This window comes from Eleutherodactylus coqui, chromosome 11 (assembly GCF_035609145.1).
Source record: "Eleutherodactylus coqui strain aEleCoq1 chromosome 11, aEleCoq1.hap1, whole genome shotgun sequence".
NCBI lineage: Eukaryota > Metazoa > Chordata > Amphibia > Anura > Eleutherodactylidae > Eleutherodactylus > Eleutherodactylus coqui.
The window spans coordinates 23963355-23981537 of record NC_089847.1 but is presented as its reverse complement, the minus strand read 5'-3'; the positions used below and the strand labels follow the sequence as shown (position 1 = coordinate 23981537).

The 18183-nt window shown below is 46.1% G+C and overlaps 1 protein-coding gene across 1 annotated transcript in view; it reads left to right on the top strand.

The window, feature by feature from the left end:
* LOC136581690 (cytoskeleton-associated protein 5-A-like) overlaps positions 1–7542 on the top strand; it is a 50367-nt gene extending 42825 nt beyond the window's left edge. Inside the window, exons 7-9 of the mRNA XM_066582314.1 lie at positions 2698–2793; positions 5987–6060; positions 7416–7542. Of these exons, the coding sequence (XP_066438411.1) occupies positions 2698–2793; positions 5987–6060; positions 7416–7542 (297 nt within the window). The remainder of the gene's footprint in view (positions 1–2697; positions 2794–5986; positions 6061–7415) is intronic.
* Positions 7543–18183: the final 10641 nt, after the last annotated feature.

The window sequence follows — 18183 nt, the reverse complement described above, 5'->3', positions numbered from 1 at the left end:
TGTGTTTTAATAAAAGAAGCTCTGGGATTGTAACTCCCCAGAGCTGATTGAGATTCAAGACTGATAACTTGTGTCAAATTGGCTTTCTTTCATTGTGTGTGCATGCCATTCTTCATAATTACGAAGCTACAGAATACCTCACACCCTGCTGAAGAAATTCAGATCTAGAACAGTGGCTTCCCTTTGGTGGGTAAGTAGGCTGTGATCAGCAGCAGTCTGGACAATACAAAGATTGGCAGATAGCATGCGGAAATCAGTGGGCCCAAAATCTACAGAACACGGTAAGATTGCTTTTACGTTAATCTACCTGTGTGAACTGACTTGCAATTGTTAATCTGCCTGTCCCTAAGCCAAACTGCTGGCAATCACCAAAAGTCAGGTAATTTAGTTTTGCCTACTCCAAATTTCCACCGTGTAACATGTCTAGGGGTATTCTGTATGCTGTGAATGTCGTGATTGAGCCTTTTAAAGACGGTGTACACAAGAACGAGACACAGATTTTGTGAGGGTTAATTTGTAGTAGGGCGGACTTGGGCTGTATAGCAAGGCACAGTGTGTTCCTATACACTTTGAGGGAGCACGCCCGGGGCATACTCTCCTGCGTAATACTGCATGGTTTGCCCTAATACACTTGGAGAGCAGGGCCAGGAAAATTTAAAATATGCGTATTCACTCGTATGATCAAGCACAATATATGCTATTATACGTCAGGAAGGATACGCAGGGATTATAGCCATGGTGCATGATGGCTGGATACGCCAGATATTGTTGAGGTCTTGGTCACTGAATATAATTGTCAGACTTTGTGTATAGTCAAATGTCATGTCCAAAGTGTGTGCAGGGTGTGCTACTGGGGATTACTAATAGAGTGTGGGCTGTTGCAAAGGTAGGTGAGACATACACCTTCAGCCACTGTGGATGTTCTCCAGTAATCCTGTGTGTCCTTTTTGTTCGGTGTTATGGAGTTAATGTGGATTGTGATTTGCGGGGAAAGGAGGGGTTATACTGGGAGGATTTGAAGAAGGTGGAATTTGTAGACAGAGTACTAATGTGCCCAGCAATTCAAGACAGGATAGAATTAGCAGGCAGAGTAGAATTGGGCAGATTGATTCGGTTGGGCATAGATCTAGGTTGTCCAGGGATTCCAGAAAATGCGGAACAAAGTGAGCAAAGATAAGGGGCATAAAGCATGTGATTTAGTTGCTGAGAGGGAGGGAGCAGAGTTTGCTAAGCAATGGGAAAGGATCAGGAAAGTTGCGGGATGGGAAAAGATCACATGCGGTAGACTGTAGCCAGAACAATGGAGGACAGTTTTGAGAGATATGAAGGGGGCTCTGGCAGACAGGGAGGTGCTTCAGGCTACTGAAGGGTGGTATAGAGTAGCAAAAGGGATTCACAAGCAGAATTGGGTGAAGGAGGAGGTGAGAGAGGGGGGATGTGTATTACCTGTATCATGAACAATGTAATGCCTTTGTGTCGACTACACCCCCTCCCTATGATGGTGGCCATCCCTGCTGGACTTGCCGCGTTTGCAATGTTCAAAATCCCTCATGGCGTGATGTCTGCAGCAATTGTGAGGTGCCCCGCCCCTACCCTGACGTCACTTCCTCCCATCAGTGTGACATCACTTCCACTCCCTCCCCAACCCGGACAGGTCTAAACTCTGCCCCTTCCTCCTCCGGTGGCCATCTTGCCTTACCCGAAAGCTCTGAGGCCCCACACCCCGCCCCTTCCTCCTCCGGCGTCCATCTTGCCTCATCCGGAAGCTCTGCCGCGCCACACCCCGCCCCTTCCTCCTACAGTGGCCATCTTGCTACACCAGGGAGGCCTTATCTTCTGACACCCCTATATCCAGTGCTGCATCTGGGTGGCTCTTTCCATGTACCATCCCCTGTCCCTAGAAGGCACTGTAGATCTGGTTAGCCAGCCCAATTTTGGCAGTTTTACCCTGATGATGTTAGGGGAAGATGGTTCCTCCAACCTGCCCCTTGGCCACGGATTCCACCCATGGGCAGATCCATCCCCCTCTAGTGCTAATGTGACCCGTAGCCTCTTGGGGGAATTCCAAGGAGTACAGAGAGACATTCGAAGTGCCCAGAATTGCCTTGAATATTTTAATAACACTAGTGGTGACCAGCAGGACCTGATGCCAGGGCCCTCATGCTTAGCCCCTAGCCCACAGCCCCCCATACCGGTGGGAGTCCAGCCTCCAGCTGACGCTCCTGTGATGTATGTTTCTTTTAACCTTACTTAAACATCCAGCCTCCAGACCAGTATGCTTGACCCAATGCTCTTTTATCGGAGACTGGTGCAAATTTAGAAGAATTTCAGTGCCACCTGAAAGGACTTCCAGGCCCTTACCGAAGTTAAAGCAGGAGACACCTAGTGGTCAGTTATTGAGAAATATCTGGACCCACAGAATATAGAGCGATATCACTTATGAATCCGGTGTCCAGTTCTGTGAACAGATCAAGGTGTGGGCCCAGGACCGCCTTGCAGATCAAGCTACCACCATCCAAGACGTCACCCAGGGTACGGGGGAGTCCGTGTAGAAGTACCACACACTCCTGATCCAGTTGTTTAATGATCTAGGCTTCTCCATGCATACCAAAAGTACATTCCCAGATGCTTTTGTCTGCCTTTGTATCGGGACTTCGTGAACCCATACGGAAAGGTCTCATCCTGTCTTGTCCATAGTACAAGACTCTGTCCATGGATATGTTGCTGCCGGTAGCGAAAGGACTAGAAGGAAAAGGAAAGGGCGTAGCCAGCGAACAAGATGGACGGTGGCCTGTGAGTGAAGCTCCCCAGGGGACTATATCATCCGGTAATCTATCCTGACCTCCCTACCCAAACTGTTACCCTGCCGGGTTAATTCCGACCTGCTGATCCTGCTGCAGGTGGCTGGCTCGGGCATCAGTGGGTTCCCTGCTCCTGGATGATCTGATTCGGACTGCGTGCTGGAGCGGGAGCTGAACTGCACTCCAACACTCCACTCGCTGCTGTCTGCTACCTTGTACCACCTGTGCTTGGCGATCGGCGCACTCCACCTGGCGGATGCCGCTGGAACATCACTGAGCGCTGCCCTCGTCCAGCTACTATAACCCACAACACGGTGGACTCTTGTTGTACTACTCATTTAAAGTCCCGTGTGAGACCCCTGTATTTACTGAACTGACATTTTACCTCTTTCTCAAGTGATACGGTCAATTTTGCTAGTCTAATACTGTGGCACAGAAGTGCTAATACACATTCTGTTAACTGTCTCGGCTTCACAACTGCTCAACATGAGAACCCGGACCAAAAGCTGCACCGCTGCAAAAAAAAAAAATTAAAAGAATTTTCACGTACTGACACACCCGATCACACGCGGCGTTCAACGCAGACTGTCCAGGTAAGAAATAATGAGAGCGACCCTGGGCAAGGCCTGGAACCAACTATGCACCAACTATTTAAAGCAATTAACACCTGCAAGTCCTCCCTTATGGGCAAGATAGAGGACGTTAAATCAGATGTTACTCTCTTAAGACAGGATCTGCGTAACATGTGGGGTAGGATACATGAGATGAAAGACTGTCTCTAGCTTGGAGGACTCCCTGTGCCCGCTCCCGGCAGCAGTACAGAAAGCCATAAGACAATCGGAGTTTTGTCAATCCAAAACAGATGACCTGGAGAACCGTTTTCGCCGTAACAACTTACGTTTAATCGGTCTCCTAGAGAAAATGGAAGGTTCCCAACCAGAATCATTTGCAGAGAACTGGCTTAAATCCACATTGGGAGACGACACCTTCTCTGTCCCCTTTACGGTGGAGAGAGCCCACTGAGTCCTACACTCCCCTACTGAGGCCATGGAGTGGCTCCGTATGCACCCTGTGTCACCTGATGTTGCATAATCCTGATCTGAGATGCATGATGTGAACCCTGCGGCGTCTGATTGAGCCTATAATCCACTGGCCTATGGGCGATGCTGTATATGGTCGAGACAAGAAGTTATATCCTTCCCTTCCTCTGTCTCTACACAGACCTAGAATATATACCTGTCCTCGCGTAGCCACTATCATGGCAATAGCCCGATGCCATGCTTAAGAAATTTATTTCGTAAACCAATTCCCTATAGGCCACTGGAATATCCCCACTCACAACAACCGCTACTTTCAAAGGTAAATTGTAGCTTACTTTTTTCTCCCGCGATGCATCACTGTTAAGCGGGATGTCAACTGTTAGCTGTTCAGACTGTTTCAGTTTAGTTTATGTAAAAAAGTTTGAGAGAGAAACCCGGTTTGAAGGTCCCTACCAGATGTTGCTCACCACCCCAACTGCAGTCAAGCTCAAAGGAAAGCCCACTTGGTTCCACACCTCCCACTGCAAAAAGGCCCTGAGTCCTGGAGCACAGGACTCATGATCCTGCATATCCTTTACATGCGATAATGTGGTACAATTCCTCTAACACACACCTTTGACTACTGTACACTAGCCCCCTGTTTCAGGGATCAGAACAAATAAATACAATCAAATGTGCAATATGAAGACTACACTGAGGGTGAGAATCCAACACCGCATTGTGCTAAGAGATAAGTTGAGACTCCAGGTGGTAACTTTGATCCACATGTATACATAGATGCAATAGGAGTGCCAAGGGGGGTGCCAGATGAATTTAATTCTAGAAATCAGGTTAAAGCAGGTTTTGATTCCTTATTTGCTATTGTCACTGTTATAATTCATCCAATCTACAATAATATTATCTATTACAATCAGCAGAGGTTTGTAAACTACACCAGGGATGCTTTGCAAGGGTTAGCTGACCAGTTAGGGTCCACTGCATCCATGGCGTTCCAAAATAGAGTGGCCCTGGATATGATTTTAGCAGAAAGAGGTGGGGTATGTAATTTCCTGTACGTGTATTATCCCTTTGATCAAAAAGAGTATGAGTAAGGGACTGGATAATGTGACACCAACATTTCCCTTGTTTGAAAAAGATGAAGAGCCAGTTCTGATAATGCCAACCACGTACGTTACCAGAAGAATGGAGAGATGGACTAGTACTGCGCCGCCTCAGTCTCATAAGATGAATTGTCAGTGGACTTCCCATTTGCCTAGGGATAGTGCAGAAGACCTTAGGTTCGAGCGAGGGCACACCCTGCGGGGTGTTAACTTGTACAGATAGAGGGTATGGATGCCCGGAAATGAGCCCAGGGAATCCATGGCCTCCTTCTGAGGTGAGGTAGGGATCTCCCCTCCTAGGAGTAGGGACTTACGGGCAGTGGAGAAACCCTGACGCAAGGGAGAGGCGACCGAGGAAGAGTGCAAGGCCTGGTGTTTGATCTCCATATAAGTTTTTAGGGGGGTTTGTGAGGGAATATGTATATATTGCCATATGTTTTTTTATGCTTTTATACCTATATGCAAGTTCTATTCAAAGTTAAAATGAGAAAAACTTATATGTCGCCTTACATCAGATATTCCAAAAGTTTGCAAGGCCGAGAGAGATGTGTCCAGAAATTCAGAGATGATACAGAACCGAACACGAAGGCCGTGAACTTGGCTGTTTTCCCAGAAGCGCCATATCTAGATAACGACTGTTCAACTACGTATATAACTTTCACTGTCTCAGGCCGGAAATCCGGACTTCCCATATATGGTTATGCGGTGAATTTGAGCCAATGAGCCCATCACCCATTCCTAGTGATGAGACCAAAGGGTATAAGATCCCATGTAATCTGTAATAAAGTGCGCAGTCATGTCCCCGTGTGAGGAACGATACTAGACCTCCGTGTGTGGTGTCTCTTCTTTACCGCCGGCAGCGGGGCATTGGGGTGGGCCTGATTGGTGCTGTACGCAGAAATTACCCTGACAGTTCCTATTATGTTACAAATAAGTCTGTGCTGGTATAATTTTTATTCTAATACGCGCAAGACGCACCTCTATTTAGAAACTCTGATTTGTGTTATATGCCACTATGTTTTCCAGTGTCGTTGTCATGTTTTAGTTGGAACGTGCGAGGTCTGGGTACCGCTACCAAACGAAAAGCAGTTTTATATTAAATAAGTTAACCCCCACATTGTGAGTTTGCAAGAAACTCACCTTACTATAGATAAAGCTGACGCCCTTAAAAAAGCATGGGTCCAGTGGATATGTCACTCCTTTCATACTTCCTTTTCTAGAGGAGTCTCACTCCTTATCCACAAACCATTAAGGTGGAATCCCATAAATGTTAGAAGGGACCCTGAGGGTAGATTTGTGTTTGTATACGCAGAGATTGATTCTAAACCCTATGTTATTTTATGTATATACAACCCACCTCATAACAACCTTTACCTTCTACAGGCTGCTTTAATGTTTGCTCATCAGTTTCCTTCGGCTTATGTTATCTACATGGGGGACTTTAATCAGGTAATGAACCCAGCTTAAGGGCAGGTTCCAATCGTCCCCCGGAGCCCCCGTCACAGATAGCTCTCCTATGCAACAGCTTTGGCGTTTGCGACACGCTGACACCCTCGAATTCACTTGTCATTCCACGGGCCACAACACGCTATCAAGAATAGACTATATATTATGTTCCCCGACACTGGCGCTCTACCTATCTAATATAATTCATTGCTCACAAGGTGTATCAGACCATAGCCCAATATTACTATCCCTAAAATTTCCCAGCTTTAGGATCACCCCAACTTGGAAATTACACCCATTCTGGCTTAAACTCCTAAAATCTAATGACCAGACGCAACGGAATGTAGCTCTTATCGCCCCATCTCATTAGTCAATGTAGACTATAAAATCTTAACAAAAATTCTGGCCACTAGATTGAACCAGGTAATTCTATCTATTATACATCCTGACCAGATAGGCTTTATGCCAGGCAAATCCACAACGATTAATATTCGTAAGGTTCAGGCGATCATTCAATTGGGTAGCCAATACCACATGCTTTGGGCTCTTGTATCATTGGATATGATGAAAGCCTTTGTCTCCCTAGAGTGGAACTTTCTAGAGGCCTGCCTGGCCCGTTTTGGGTTCGGCCCCAAGTTTAGGCAATGGATTACAATTATATACAAATCCCCGAGGGCCAATGTGGTAGTAAATGGTGTCCCTTCTACTGACTTCCCCACTCCCAAAAGGCACCCGCCAGGGATGCCCCTTGTCCGCGGCCAAATTTACCATAGCCATAGAAGCTCTGGCGATCCATTTGAGATCATTCACCAATGTGTTGGGCATCAGGTGGGGGGGGAACTTGAGAGCAAAGTGGGTCTTTATGCAGACGATGCAATCCTTTTTTTATCGAACCCTGACATCTGCTTCTCTCGATCTTTGACCCATATGGATAAGTATTCCCAATTCTCTGGGCTACATGTCAATTGGACTAAATCCACAATTCTATACACGGGCAATAACCCTAAAAATGATCCTTGTGTTTCTAGGTATAATCTAGCCGTAGTCTCCACATTCAAATATTTAGGGATAATTATGTCTCGTGATTATCATAATGCTTTAGCAGATAATATTGTACCGTTACAAGAAACCCTAAGGTACAAGCTAAAGAAATGAGCTAAATTACCACTATTGGTAGCCAGACGCATAAATCTGGTCAAAATGGCAATTCAGCCCAAATGCCTATAAGTATTGCATTATATGCCACTGAGTGTTCCAAAGCATTTTTTTTCCACTCCTTTAATTCCCTTATATCATTTATATGGAATTCTACTCGCTCTAAATTAAGCCTTTCATTGCTACAAAGGCCCAAAGATCAGGCAGGAATGGCCCTCCCAGATCTCCAGTTATACTACTTAGAAGGACAACTGCGGAACATTCAACCATGGTTTTTGAATCAGAAGATGCCCACTGCAGATCAATATTTGGCGAAACAAGTAATGGGCAACAATTTACTAAACTATTTAGAATTTCCAGAATGCACGAGCTCCTCTGAAATATTACCATTACATAAATTGGCTCTTTGTGTGTGGAGGGAGGCTAAGTCCCTTCAAAAATATCGGGACGTGATATCAGACCTTTCCCTCTGGGACAACCCCGGCCTAACAGCCCTACATTCAGTTCCAGATCCTCAATATTGCATAGGCTTGGGGGTTGTTTCATTGGGGGATGTATACATAGATGGCGTATTGCCTACGTTTACTCATTTACGTGAGAGGCTCCAGTCCCCGCATCTTCAACTATTTAGGTTCTTTCAATTGCGACATGCATTGAATACCCAGTCCCCCCATGCCTCTAACCAGATCTCTAAGTACCCCACTATTGGTATTATCAAATCCCAAGGTCCCAAAGGTTTGATTTTAATACTTTACACGCATTTACTCTCAGCAAGGATAAGTTTTACCCCACTTCCTGCTTTTGACAAGTGGAAACTCTGTATCCCGTCTTTAACACTTAAAGAATGGTCAGACGTAGAAGAGTCCCACTTGTCAGTCTACCCTCCTGTAAACAATAAATTGATCCAACTTGATATCATCCATCAAGCATATCTCACCCCTAGCCGTTTATTTAAAATGGAAAACACTCATTTGAACTCCTGACATTGATGTCACCAACCAGAGGCGAATTTTTGGCATCTGATGGGATTGCTCGTTTGTTAGAGATTTCTGGTCTTATATAGTTTCTTTCACAAATCCACTTCTATCGCCCCCCCCCCCCCCCCCCCCCCTCAATATAATTCTAGATCCCAAAATAATTCTATTTGGTCTGTTAGCAGAGGAGATCTGGCCAAAATATGTCCGTGTATTTCTTAGAGAGGTACTATTCCTAGTATGTAAAGTGGTAGCCATGCACTGGATGGCTGCAGAACCACCTTCGATATCACGCTGGATCCAGTTGGTAAATGCTGTAATCCCCTATGAAAAAATCATTTACCAAAACAGGGGCTGCCCAAGCAAACACCAGAAGATATGGGGCCCCTGGCTAGACACGTATTCCACTTTACCTATTGAATAATTATAATACCATTGAAATAATATGACCAGCATAGACTGTTTTTATTGTTGTTGAAAGTTTATTGTCACAACTGTTGATTACAATAGATGGAAAATGTTTTTTTTTCTCTCTGATATTTTTCACTATATAAAAGAAACTGCTATCTACTATATATGCCATACATTAATAATTACCTTTTCTGGTCTTTTTTATTTCTTTTATAAAATATTACATCAGAATAATAACATAGTAAGTTTATGGCAGTTAAAGTTTACTGTTGCAATTGTCTATCGGTACTACCCGCTACAGTACAGAATATAAATATATATGATGCATGATTGTACTGTACATAACAATACTTTCTTTATTCTGTATTGTGCAAATTTTGTGACAAATAAAACAAAGTTAAAAAGGAAAAGGACACTCATTGGTCATGCTGGTAGAGGACCCATCCCTGCAGAGGTTCCGGATATCACAGCCTGGACAACCGGACGTGCGCACATGCTACAACTGTGGTCGCCCCGGGCATTTCTGCCGTGAATGCCCCGCACCAAGGAAGCGAAGTTCCGGCCCCGACACCAAAGAGCAACTTCCTTCCCCACCTCCTTCAGCCACTGACCTTCTCCAATAAGACAGTGGCAAGCCTGCATCCACCATGGCCATGTCTCAGCGCGGTACCAACGTTGATCTGCCGGGTCCACAAGCCCAGGTTACCCTCTCCGTTGCAAGCCATCTTACTCCCTTCCTCCTGGACACAGGTGCAGCCAGAAGTGTGATTAAGGAAACGGATTTCCCTTTCAAGACCTTTCTGGACAATGTCAAAATCTTGACCATAGGCATAGAAGGACGCCCCACCCCTCACCGCCTTACAAAACCCCTGCAGATTAATTCTCTTCCTAATGTGTTAGTACAGTTTGTCATCCACAAGACATGTCCGCTTAACCTGCTGAGAGCAGACCTGCTATCCAAGCTGCAAGCCACCGAGGATGGAGGAATCAAGGTGTCATTACCTTTCTCAGAGAAAGATACAATGATTCTAGCATTAGAACCTTTACCCCTTGCAGTCAGCACAGAGAACCCTAACACAGTGCCGGCCCATGTCCTACAGATAGACTGTGGTCCAAGGGCTCAGAAGACACTGGTAAACTCCGAGTTCCACCTGTATTAGTTAAACTGAAACCTGGAGCCAACCTCCCACATTGGGCCCAGTACCAACTCAAGCTTGCCATCTCACAGGCCATTGCGGGGCAAGTGAAGGCACTCCTGGAAAATGGGGCACTCATACCCTGCGAATCTCCCTGCAGTACCCCGTTGTTTCCAATAAAGAAGACGACACACAATGGGATGCCGATGAAATACCATATGGTGCAGAACCTCAGAGGAGTGAACGAGGCCACCATTTTGAACACACCCTTTGTGCCCAATGCACACACCCTGTTGGGGGTCCCGTCCACTGCCACATACTTCACAGTAGTGGATCTCGCAAATGCCTTCTTTAGCATTCCGTTGGCCCCATCCTGTCAATTCCTCTTCGCCTTCACCCACGATGGCCGGCAATATACGTGAATCGTGATGCCTCAGGGGACTCAGGATTCTCCCAGCCAGTTCGCCAAAGCCATAGCATCCATCCTCGCACCATGGCAATCCGAACACACTATGGTGGTTCTCCTACAATTTGTTGATGACCTCTTGCTGTGCGCTGATGACCTCCCCACAGCTGAGGCAGCGTCAGAAAGCCTACTTCATTTCCTAGCCGACCAAGGTTGCAAAGCATCTCTATTTAAGCTTCAGTGGTGCTCCACTTCGGTGGTTTTCCTTGGTCACTGCATCACGCAAGGGGCCAGGCATCTCACCTACAAACGGATACTGGCAATTCAGAGGATACAAGTGCCAAACAGGCTTTCCTCGGCCTAATTTCCTACCACAGATCATGGATCCCAGAAGCCTCTCTACCGATGCCACCTCTGTACGATGCTTTAAAGACATCCATTTCTGTGTCAGATAGACACAGTAGCCCACGGAGGGCCCTCCTGCGTACGGGCCATTTTTACTGCTCACGTCCTGTTGGACAAAACTTCGGACCTCGTTTGGGGACACACTCTGATTGTCCAGGCTCCCTATGACATTACGGCCATCCTCAATCAAACACAACCAAAACATCTTTCTGCGGAAGACACCTCAGACTGCAATATTTGCTCCTACTGCCGGATAATACGCCGATGCCATAATCTCAACCCCTCTACTCTCCTCCCACTTCCTCAGGGAGGTGTAGATTCAGAAGAAGAAACAAAGGATCCAGGGGTGCCCGAACATGATTGCTTCGAGCTCATGAAGCAACAAACCTCACACTTACCTACTGTCCTGGATACCCCTCTGCAGAATCCTGAGCTCACAATTTTTGTTGACGGCTGCAGGTACGCGGACAGCAAAGGGAGGTTTCACACGAGGTGTGCAATCACTACGGAAGACACCATCCTGCAAGCTCAGAGACTGCCTCCGACGATGTCTACACAAGAAGCAGAACTACAAGCCCTGATTTCAACCTGCAAATTGGAGGAAGGGTAGACTGCGAATATCTACACGGACTTCAGATATGCTCTCGAAGTGGCCTACAACTTTGGACTAATATGGAAAACCAGGGGATTCCTGATGGCAGCTGGTACTCCAGTGAAACATGAGGCTATCAGAGATCTGATGGATGCTTTACTCCTACCTACCCAAGTGGCTGTGCTGAAGCTCAAGACTCACGGAAGGTTAAACTCAGCAGAAGCCAGAGGGAATCATTTAGCTGACATGGCAGCTAAAGGGACAGTAGCAAGTCCAGACGGAGGAAGTGGGACTTAAATGAAGGACCAGCTAATGGAAATGGTTGCCCAGATGGGACCAGAGGTACCTACCACCCCAGATGTAAGAAGCCTTTCAGAAGCACAGGCAAGAGTTAGAAGTACTACATCGCCCCTGGTATCTCAGTTCTGACTGACCAATACTGTGAGTCGTACACTACTTGTGCAGAATGTAACCCAGAACGTATGGAGAAAGTTCCCGCAAAACACCTTGCCAGACCCCTGCACCCCTTTCAACAGATCCAGTTTGACCACATCCAGATGCCAAAGAGCGGGCGATACGAATATGTCCTAGTAGGGGTAGATGTCTTCTCCGGCTGGCCAGAAGCATACACAGCGAGCAACATGACTGCAAGAACTACTGCTAAGAAGCTACTCTCAGAACTCATTTGCAGGTTTTGGATCCCAGAGGTCATCGAAAGCGACCAAGCCCCAGCGTTCACTGCCGTCACCAAAGAAATATGTCAGGCCCTCGGTAGCAGTCTGCTGTTTCACACCCCTTACCACCGCCAAAGTAGTGGAAAGGTGGAGAGACCTAATGGCACGCTAAAAAGCAAGATACTTAAAATGACACAGGAAACAGGGCTACCCTGAACAAACTGTCTCCCAATAGCCCTATTTAGTGTTAGTGCATGATCCTCCCCCCCCCCCCCCTCCTGGGTGTATATCTATCTCCCTATGAGATTCTGTTTGGGTCAGCCCCAAGGCTAGGTTGCTACTATCCCCAACAGTTACAATTGCAATCTCATGTGTTGACTAAGTATGTGACTTCCCTTGCCAAAGAACTAACCAAAGTCCATGCACAGGTGTTCTCTTCCATTCCAGATCCAGAGGCGGACACCGGGACACATACCTTGCAGCCTGGGAATTGGGTGTATGTCAAGAAGTTCCTCAGGAAGCACCCACTTGAGCCTTGATTTGATGGTCCCTACCAAGTGCTTCTGACTACTGCCACAGCTGTGAAACTAGCCGGAAGACCCACTTGGATCCGGGAGATCAGGCCTAGTTATGTTGTGGACATCACTCTTATTGGGGCTAGTTAGAGAGGGGGGCAGATCTCGAGCAATAATCACGAGAGAGGAGGGTGGCAACTGAAATCTTTAGTCAGAGGAATATGAGGGTACGGTTACCTACTGGTATAACTCATCCAACACTCAAGTAGCCACATATTCCTTCAACTATTATACTGTGGTCCCGTGTCTAGAAATAAAACCCCACCAAGTTCCAGATTCAGCCTGGTCCAGCTGGTTATATGACATATACCCGGGGAATAAAATATATTTGCGTCATTGATAACAACTGAGGAGAAGACTGCAGCTATTAGGGATCAGTGGGATTGAACACAGGAACAGACTGGTCCTGTAAACCGCAAAGTGCCTTAAATAAGAAAGGTAAAAGCGGGAAATCCCTGATTAGTCGTATGACCCTCCTTAAGAATAATGACAACAGGAATTGGAAAGCTGGACTTAGTATGTTGCTTGGTTTTAACATGGTTCTTACACTAACCATAGAAAATCCAAAGCCCAGGGAACAAGGGGTCTTATTGTTTGGGAACATACCGATACAGAGGACAGATCCCTTAGGGAAGTTTTAAATAAGGGATATGGCAGATGCTCCTGAATGGAATAGCCCCATGCCCGTAATTAACCCCCTACGCCCTAAAATAAAAACCTTGAAAAACATGATGGCCATAGCCGACCCTACCTTTTGAGGACACTATGACAGTAGCAACTGGCTTCTCCGACCAGAATCTCTGGTTGAAGTGAATGAGGTACAATGCTAACAAGAGCAACAAGACTAACTGTTATGTGTGCGGTAGTGCCCGACCACACTTGGGGACGGTTCCCCTAAATCTCCCTGTAGATGCTGAAGAGTGTTTCCTTAGTCTCTTCACTAACACCTCCACTGATTACACTACTTGTGAGAAGTGGAAAAAGGAATACCCCATAACCACCCAAGTGCCTCGCCCAGGGAGAGCATTACAGTCTACCCCAGAAACTACACCTGCTATGCAAACAGGCAGGGTGAAGGGAGATTTTTGGGGAACTTCACCAATGGGTATTGCTCCTCCTACATTACACTAGGAGGGCAAAGGACGCAGAACCAGATCCAGTCCTTAGGAGATGTTTACTGGCTTTGTGAGGACATGAGTTTGAGGACCCATCTGGAAGGTAATTGGACAAGGGAGTGTGCCTTAGCAAAAGCCCTTATGCCCCTTCACATCCCATCATGGGACAGCCAAGGGGGGTACCTGATGAGTTTAAAGCTAGAGACCAAGTTAAAGCTGGATTCGAGTCAATTTTTCCAATCATTACAGTAAATAAAAATGTTGACTGGATTACTTATATTTATTATAATCAGCAGCAGTTTATAAATTATACCAAAGATGCCTTACAGGGACTAGCCGACGAATTTGAAACTACCTCGACTATGTTTTTTCAAAACAGAATGACCTTAGATAAGATTTTAGCTGCAAAGGGGGGGGTGTCTGTAAGATGATAGGGGAAACTTGTTGTACCTACATCCCAGACAACACGGGACCCACAGGTAAACTCACAGTTGCCATTAAGAAATTGACCACACTATCGGAGGAACTAAAAAGAAACTCAGGGATAACTGACCCTTGGGACCAGTACTTTTCATGGATGAGTGGGTGGCAAAGGATCCTGGCTCAGATAGGCATAGCTGTTTTGTGTGTATTGATTATGTTTGCCGTTCTAACCTGATGTGTGATCCCCTGTGTCCGAAAGACCTGTAAAACTGCTGCTGGAAAAGCCGCTCCCACAATGAGTTTGCTGGATGCATCCTCAGAAGCAGTGGACAAGTCCTACACCCCCTTAAAGACTCTAATCCCAACATTCAAGGCAGTCCAGTTATAGGGTCAGATCACCCTCTTTGGGATTACGAGTCGGTGACTATGGGGGACCAACGGGCTAGCTGTAGTCCAGTCGCAACGGCTGTGAAGAACCCATGGTTAGCTCGGAGAGCTTGCCTTAGTTTGCTCGAAGGGCCTGCCTAGATTTGGGTTGCCGAGGATGGTCAATCGGAGAGGACTGTGGAAATTACAGAGAAAGTTAGTGAATAGACATTTCAAGGGGGGATTGTAGTAGAAATGATGATTAATTAGCGTAAAATTCCATTGAATTGTATAAACTAGATGTATTACAGAACTGTAGTGATTTGACTCTGCAGAGGCTGCAGTGGCATTGTTTCATTATGGTAATTGCTGGACAATGGCATGATGAGCTATGTGTGCTATAACATTAGCCCAATGTAAAGTTCCAATCCAGCCTCTCTAGGGTTAAATTACATAGGTATACAGTTACATTGGAAAGTATATCTTGGGTGTCTCTCCCTCAACGTCTGAGACAAAGAAACTGGTCTTTGCCTGACCATATGGTGAGGGGACAATGGCTAGTTTGTACACGGGGCCTGGGGAGGGGAGAGATTCTATATAGCTCAACGAAAAACAAGAAGTATATACTACTGTATCATATGCTATATGCCCATAAAGGGCAGGTATTATGTGTTTTAATAAAAGAAGCTCTGGGATTGTAACTTCCCAGAGCTGATTTGAGTTTCAATATTGATAACTTGTGTCAAATTGGCTTTCTTTCATTGTATGTGCACGCCATACTATATACTGTAATTAGGAAACTACAGAATACCTCACACCCTGCTGGAGAAATTCGGATTCAGAACAAGGGGACATACCAGGGAAATGAAGGAATCTCCTGCTACAGCTATCAGAGCAGTAGCAGGAGATCGCGATTTTTACCATTACTTTCAACAGCAGAGGATCGTCGGGGTGAAGGTCCAGGAATGTGCTTTTTGTATTTGCCTGGCTCGCAGTTCCCTCCCTGTTGGCCCTGGAACTGGAACTCAGTTTGCGCATCGGACTCATCTCTGTGGTCAGTACGTGTGCACACCCATAAAAAAGAATGTACATGCGCTCGCTGCCTGCAGAGATGTGCCAATTGCACAAATTGAGTGCTAGTTTCCAGGGCTGCTGGCCAGGGAATGGGGAGTAAGTATAAAAAGCACTTTCTCGTGCCTCAGCCGAAATTTTTTATACTAGTTATTGTTGATGACAGGTTCCCTTTAACTCCATGTTTTAGCAGGTGGCTGACACGAAAAGTAAGATTTGGCGCGTTTTAATCCATCAATTAGCTTTTAGTAACTCATGCATTTCTATGCAGCTGGAGATGAAATATTTGTCAGCTTTGTTACTCGCATATGAAGATAGAATTCCTGAGAAGGATAATGTGATCCTGGCAGTTGAGGTGAGTTGGAATTTACTAGCACGCATTGACTTTACATAGAGTTCTCATTCTAGGGTGTATTTACACAGACAATGGTATTAAGGGATTCTTTACTGTAAGAGCAGTTAGACTGTGGAACTCTCTTCTGGAGGAAGTGGTGATGGCAAAATCAATAGAGGAGTTTAAAAGGGGACTTGATGTCTTTCTGGAGAGGAAGGATATTATAGGTTATAAATCTTAGGTTAATTGTTAATCCGGGTATAGGCAGGTAGGAACTATTAGGGGTTGATCCAGGGAACAGTCTGATTGCCATTAGGGAGTCTGGAAGGAATTTTTTCCCCAAAAGGGCTATTTGGCTTCTGCTCTTGGGGTTTTTTGCCTCTCTCTGGATCAACAACATAGGAGGATAGACAGGCTGGACTAGATGGACATTGTCTTCATTCGGCCTAACTACCGTATTTTCCGGACTATAAGGCGCACCGGATTATAAGGCGCACTTTCTATGAGCGCATTATAAGCAATCTTGTTTCATATATAAGGCGCACTGGATTATAAGGCGCAGCACATTAGTGCTGTGCAGGGGCCGGAGAGGCTTCTATCAAGCCTGATAGAAGCCTGTCCGGTCAGATCGCGGTTGCTAGGCAGCCAGGGGCCTTCTGAAAGGCCCTAGGGCTGTCTATGCAGAACGCCTAGCAAGTCGTGCGCTAGATGGGCACTCTGCATAGACAGCCCTGGGGCCTTTCAGGAGGTCCCCGGCTGCCTAGCAACCGCACAGCGTCCCGCGATCTCATCGTGGGACGCTGTACGGGCCCCCTGAACATCGGTTGCAGGCTGTTCTTACAGCGGGCACCCGGCGGCAGCAGTTCTGATGAGCCGCGCCGCTCGTTAGAACTGTTAACACTTTAAATACCGCTGTCAGAGCGGTATTTAAAGTGTTAACAGTTCTGACAAGCGGCGCGGCTCGTCGGAACTGCTGCCGCCGGGTGCCCGCTGTAAGAACAGCCGGCACCCGACGTTGTATGGAGCAGGATCCACCCGCGATCCCGCTCCATACTACTACTTGTTTGACTTGCGAACAAAACGGACTTGCGAACGGGCTCCCGGAACGGAACCTGTTCGCAAGTCGGGGAGCACCTGTACTGTAAAAACCCAAGTGAAGAATAAATTCATAGGCGCACGGGGGGGGGGGAGCATGGTGTGTGCTGTGGTATGCCGCCCACGATAGAGGTAAAGGATCCTGTATGAACCCCTTTCTTTACTGTCGGGTTCATATATAAGGCGCACCGGATTATAAGGCGCACTTTCTATTTCTGAGAAATTCTCAGCATTTTATGTGCGCCTTATAGTCCGGAAAATACGGTAACTATGTTACTATGTTACCTGTCAAAACCATTTTCTGATCGCACGGTGCACAGCCAATAAAACAGAATTTGTCTGTGCTGTGTGATCAGGCACATACAGACGTCTTCTCAAACATTAGTAATTGTTTAAAAGGTCCAAGATTAGAAAAAACGTGGCTGCTCTGTTCCAGAAAAAGCGCCACAGCTGACTATGGTTAGTGTCCAGTATTGCAGCTGAGCTCCATTACAGTGAATGTGGCTTAGTTTTAGTACCACACACAGTCAATTATCAGTTGTGACATTGTTTTTAGAAGAAAACAGCCATGTTTTTCTAATTCTGGACAGCCCCTTAAGGACATGGCCTATTTTGGCCATGGGAACGGAAAGATTTTGGGGGGATTTTCAACTCCACTTTTCAAAAGCCATAATTTTTTCTATTTTTCCGTTGACATGGCAGTATGAGGACTTGTTTTCTTACGTGGCGAACGGTAGTTTCTATTTTTACCATTTTTGGGTACATATAATATATTGTAAAACTTTTATTTATTTATTATTTTTCTTTAGAGAACAAGCAAAGAAAACACAATGATTCTGGAATAGTTTTTTTTTAAATGCATATTTCTTGACCTTGGTGGCAGGGATGGAGTGTAAAAAAGTTGCACTCTGAGAATGTTCGCACCTCCCCAGACTTGTAACCTTGCTGAGGTGCAGCTTCTCAACAAGCTGCTCCCGGAACTGCAGGAAAGTGAGCGTTCCCAGGGACTTGTTGTAAATTATGTAGGCATTGCAGGTAGCGATCTGAGTAAGGCCTGGCTCACA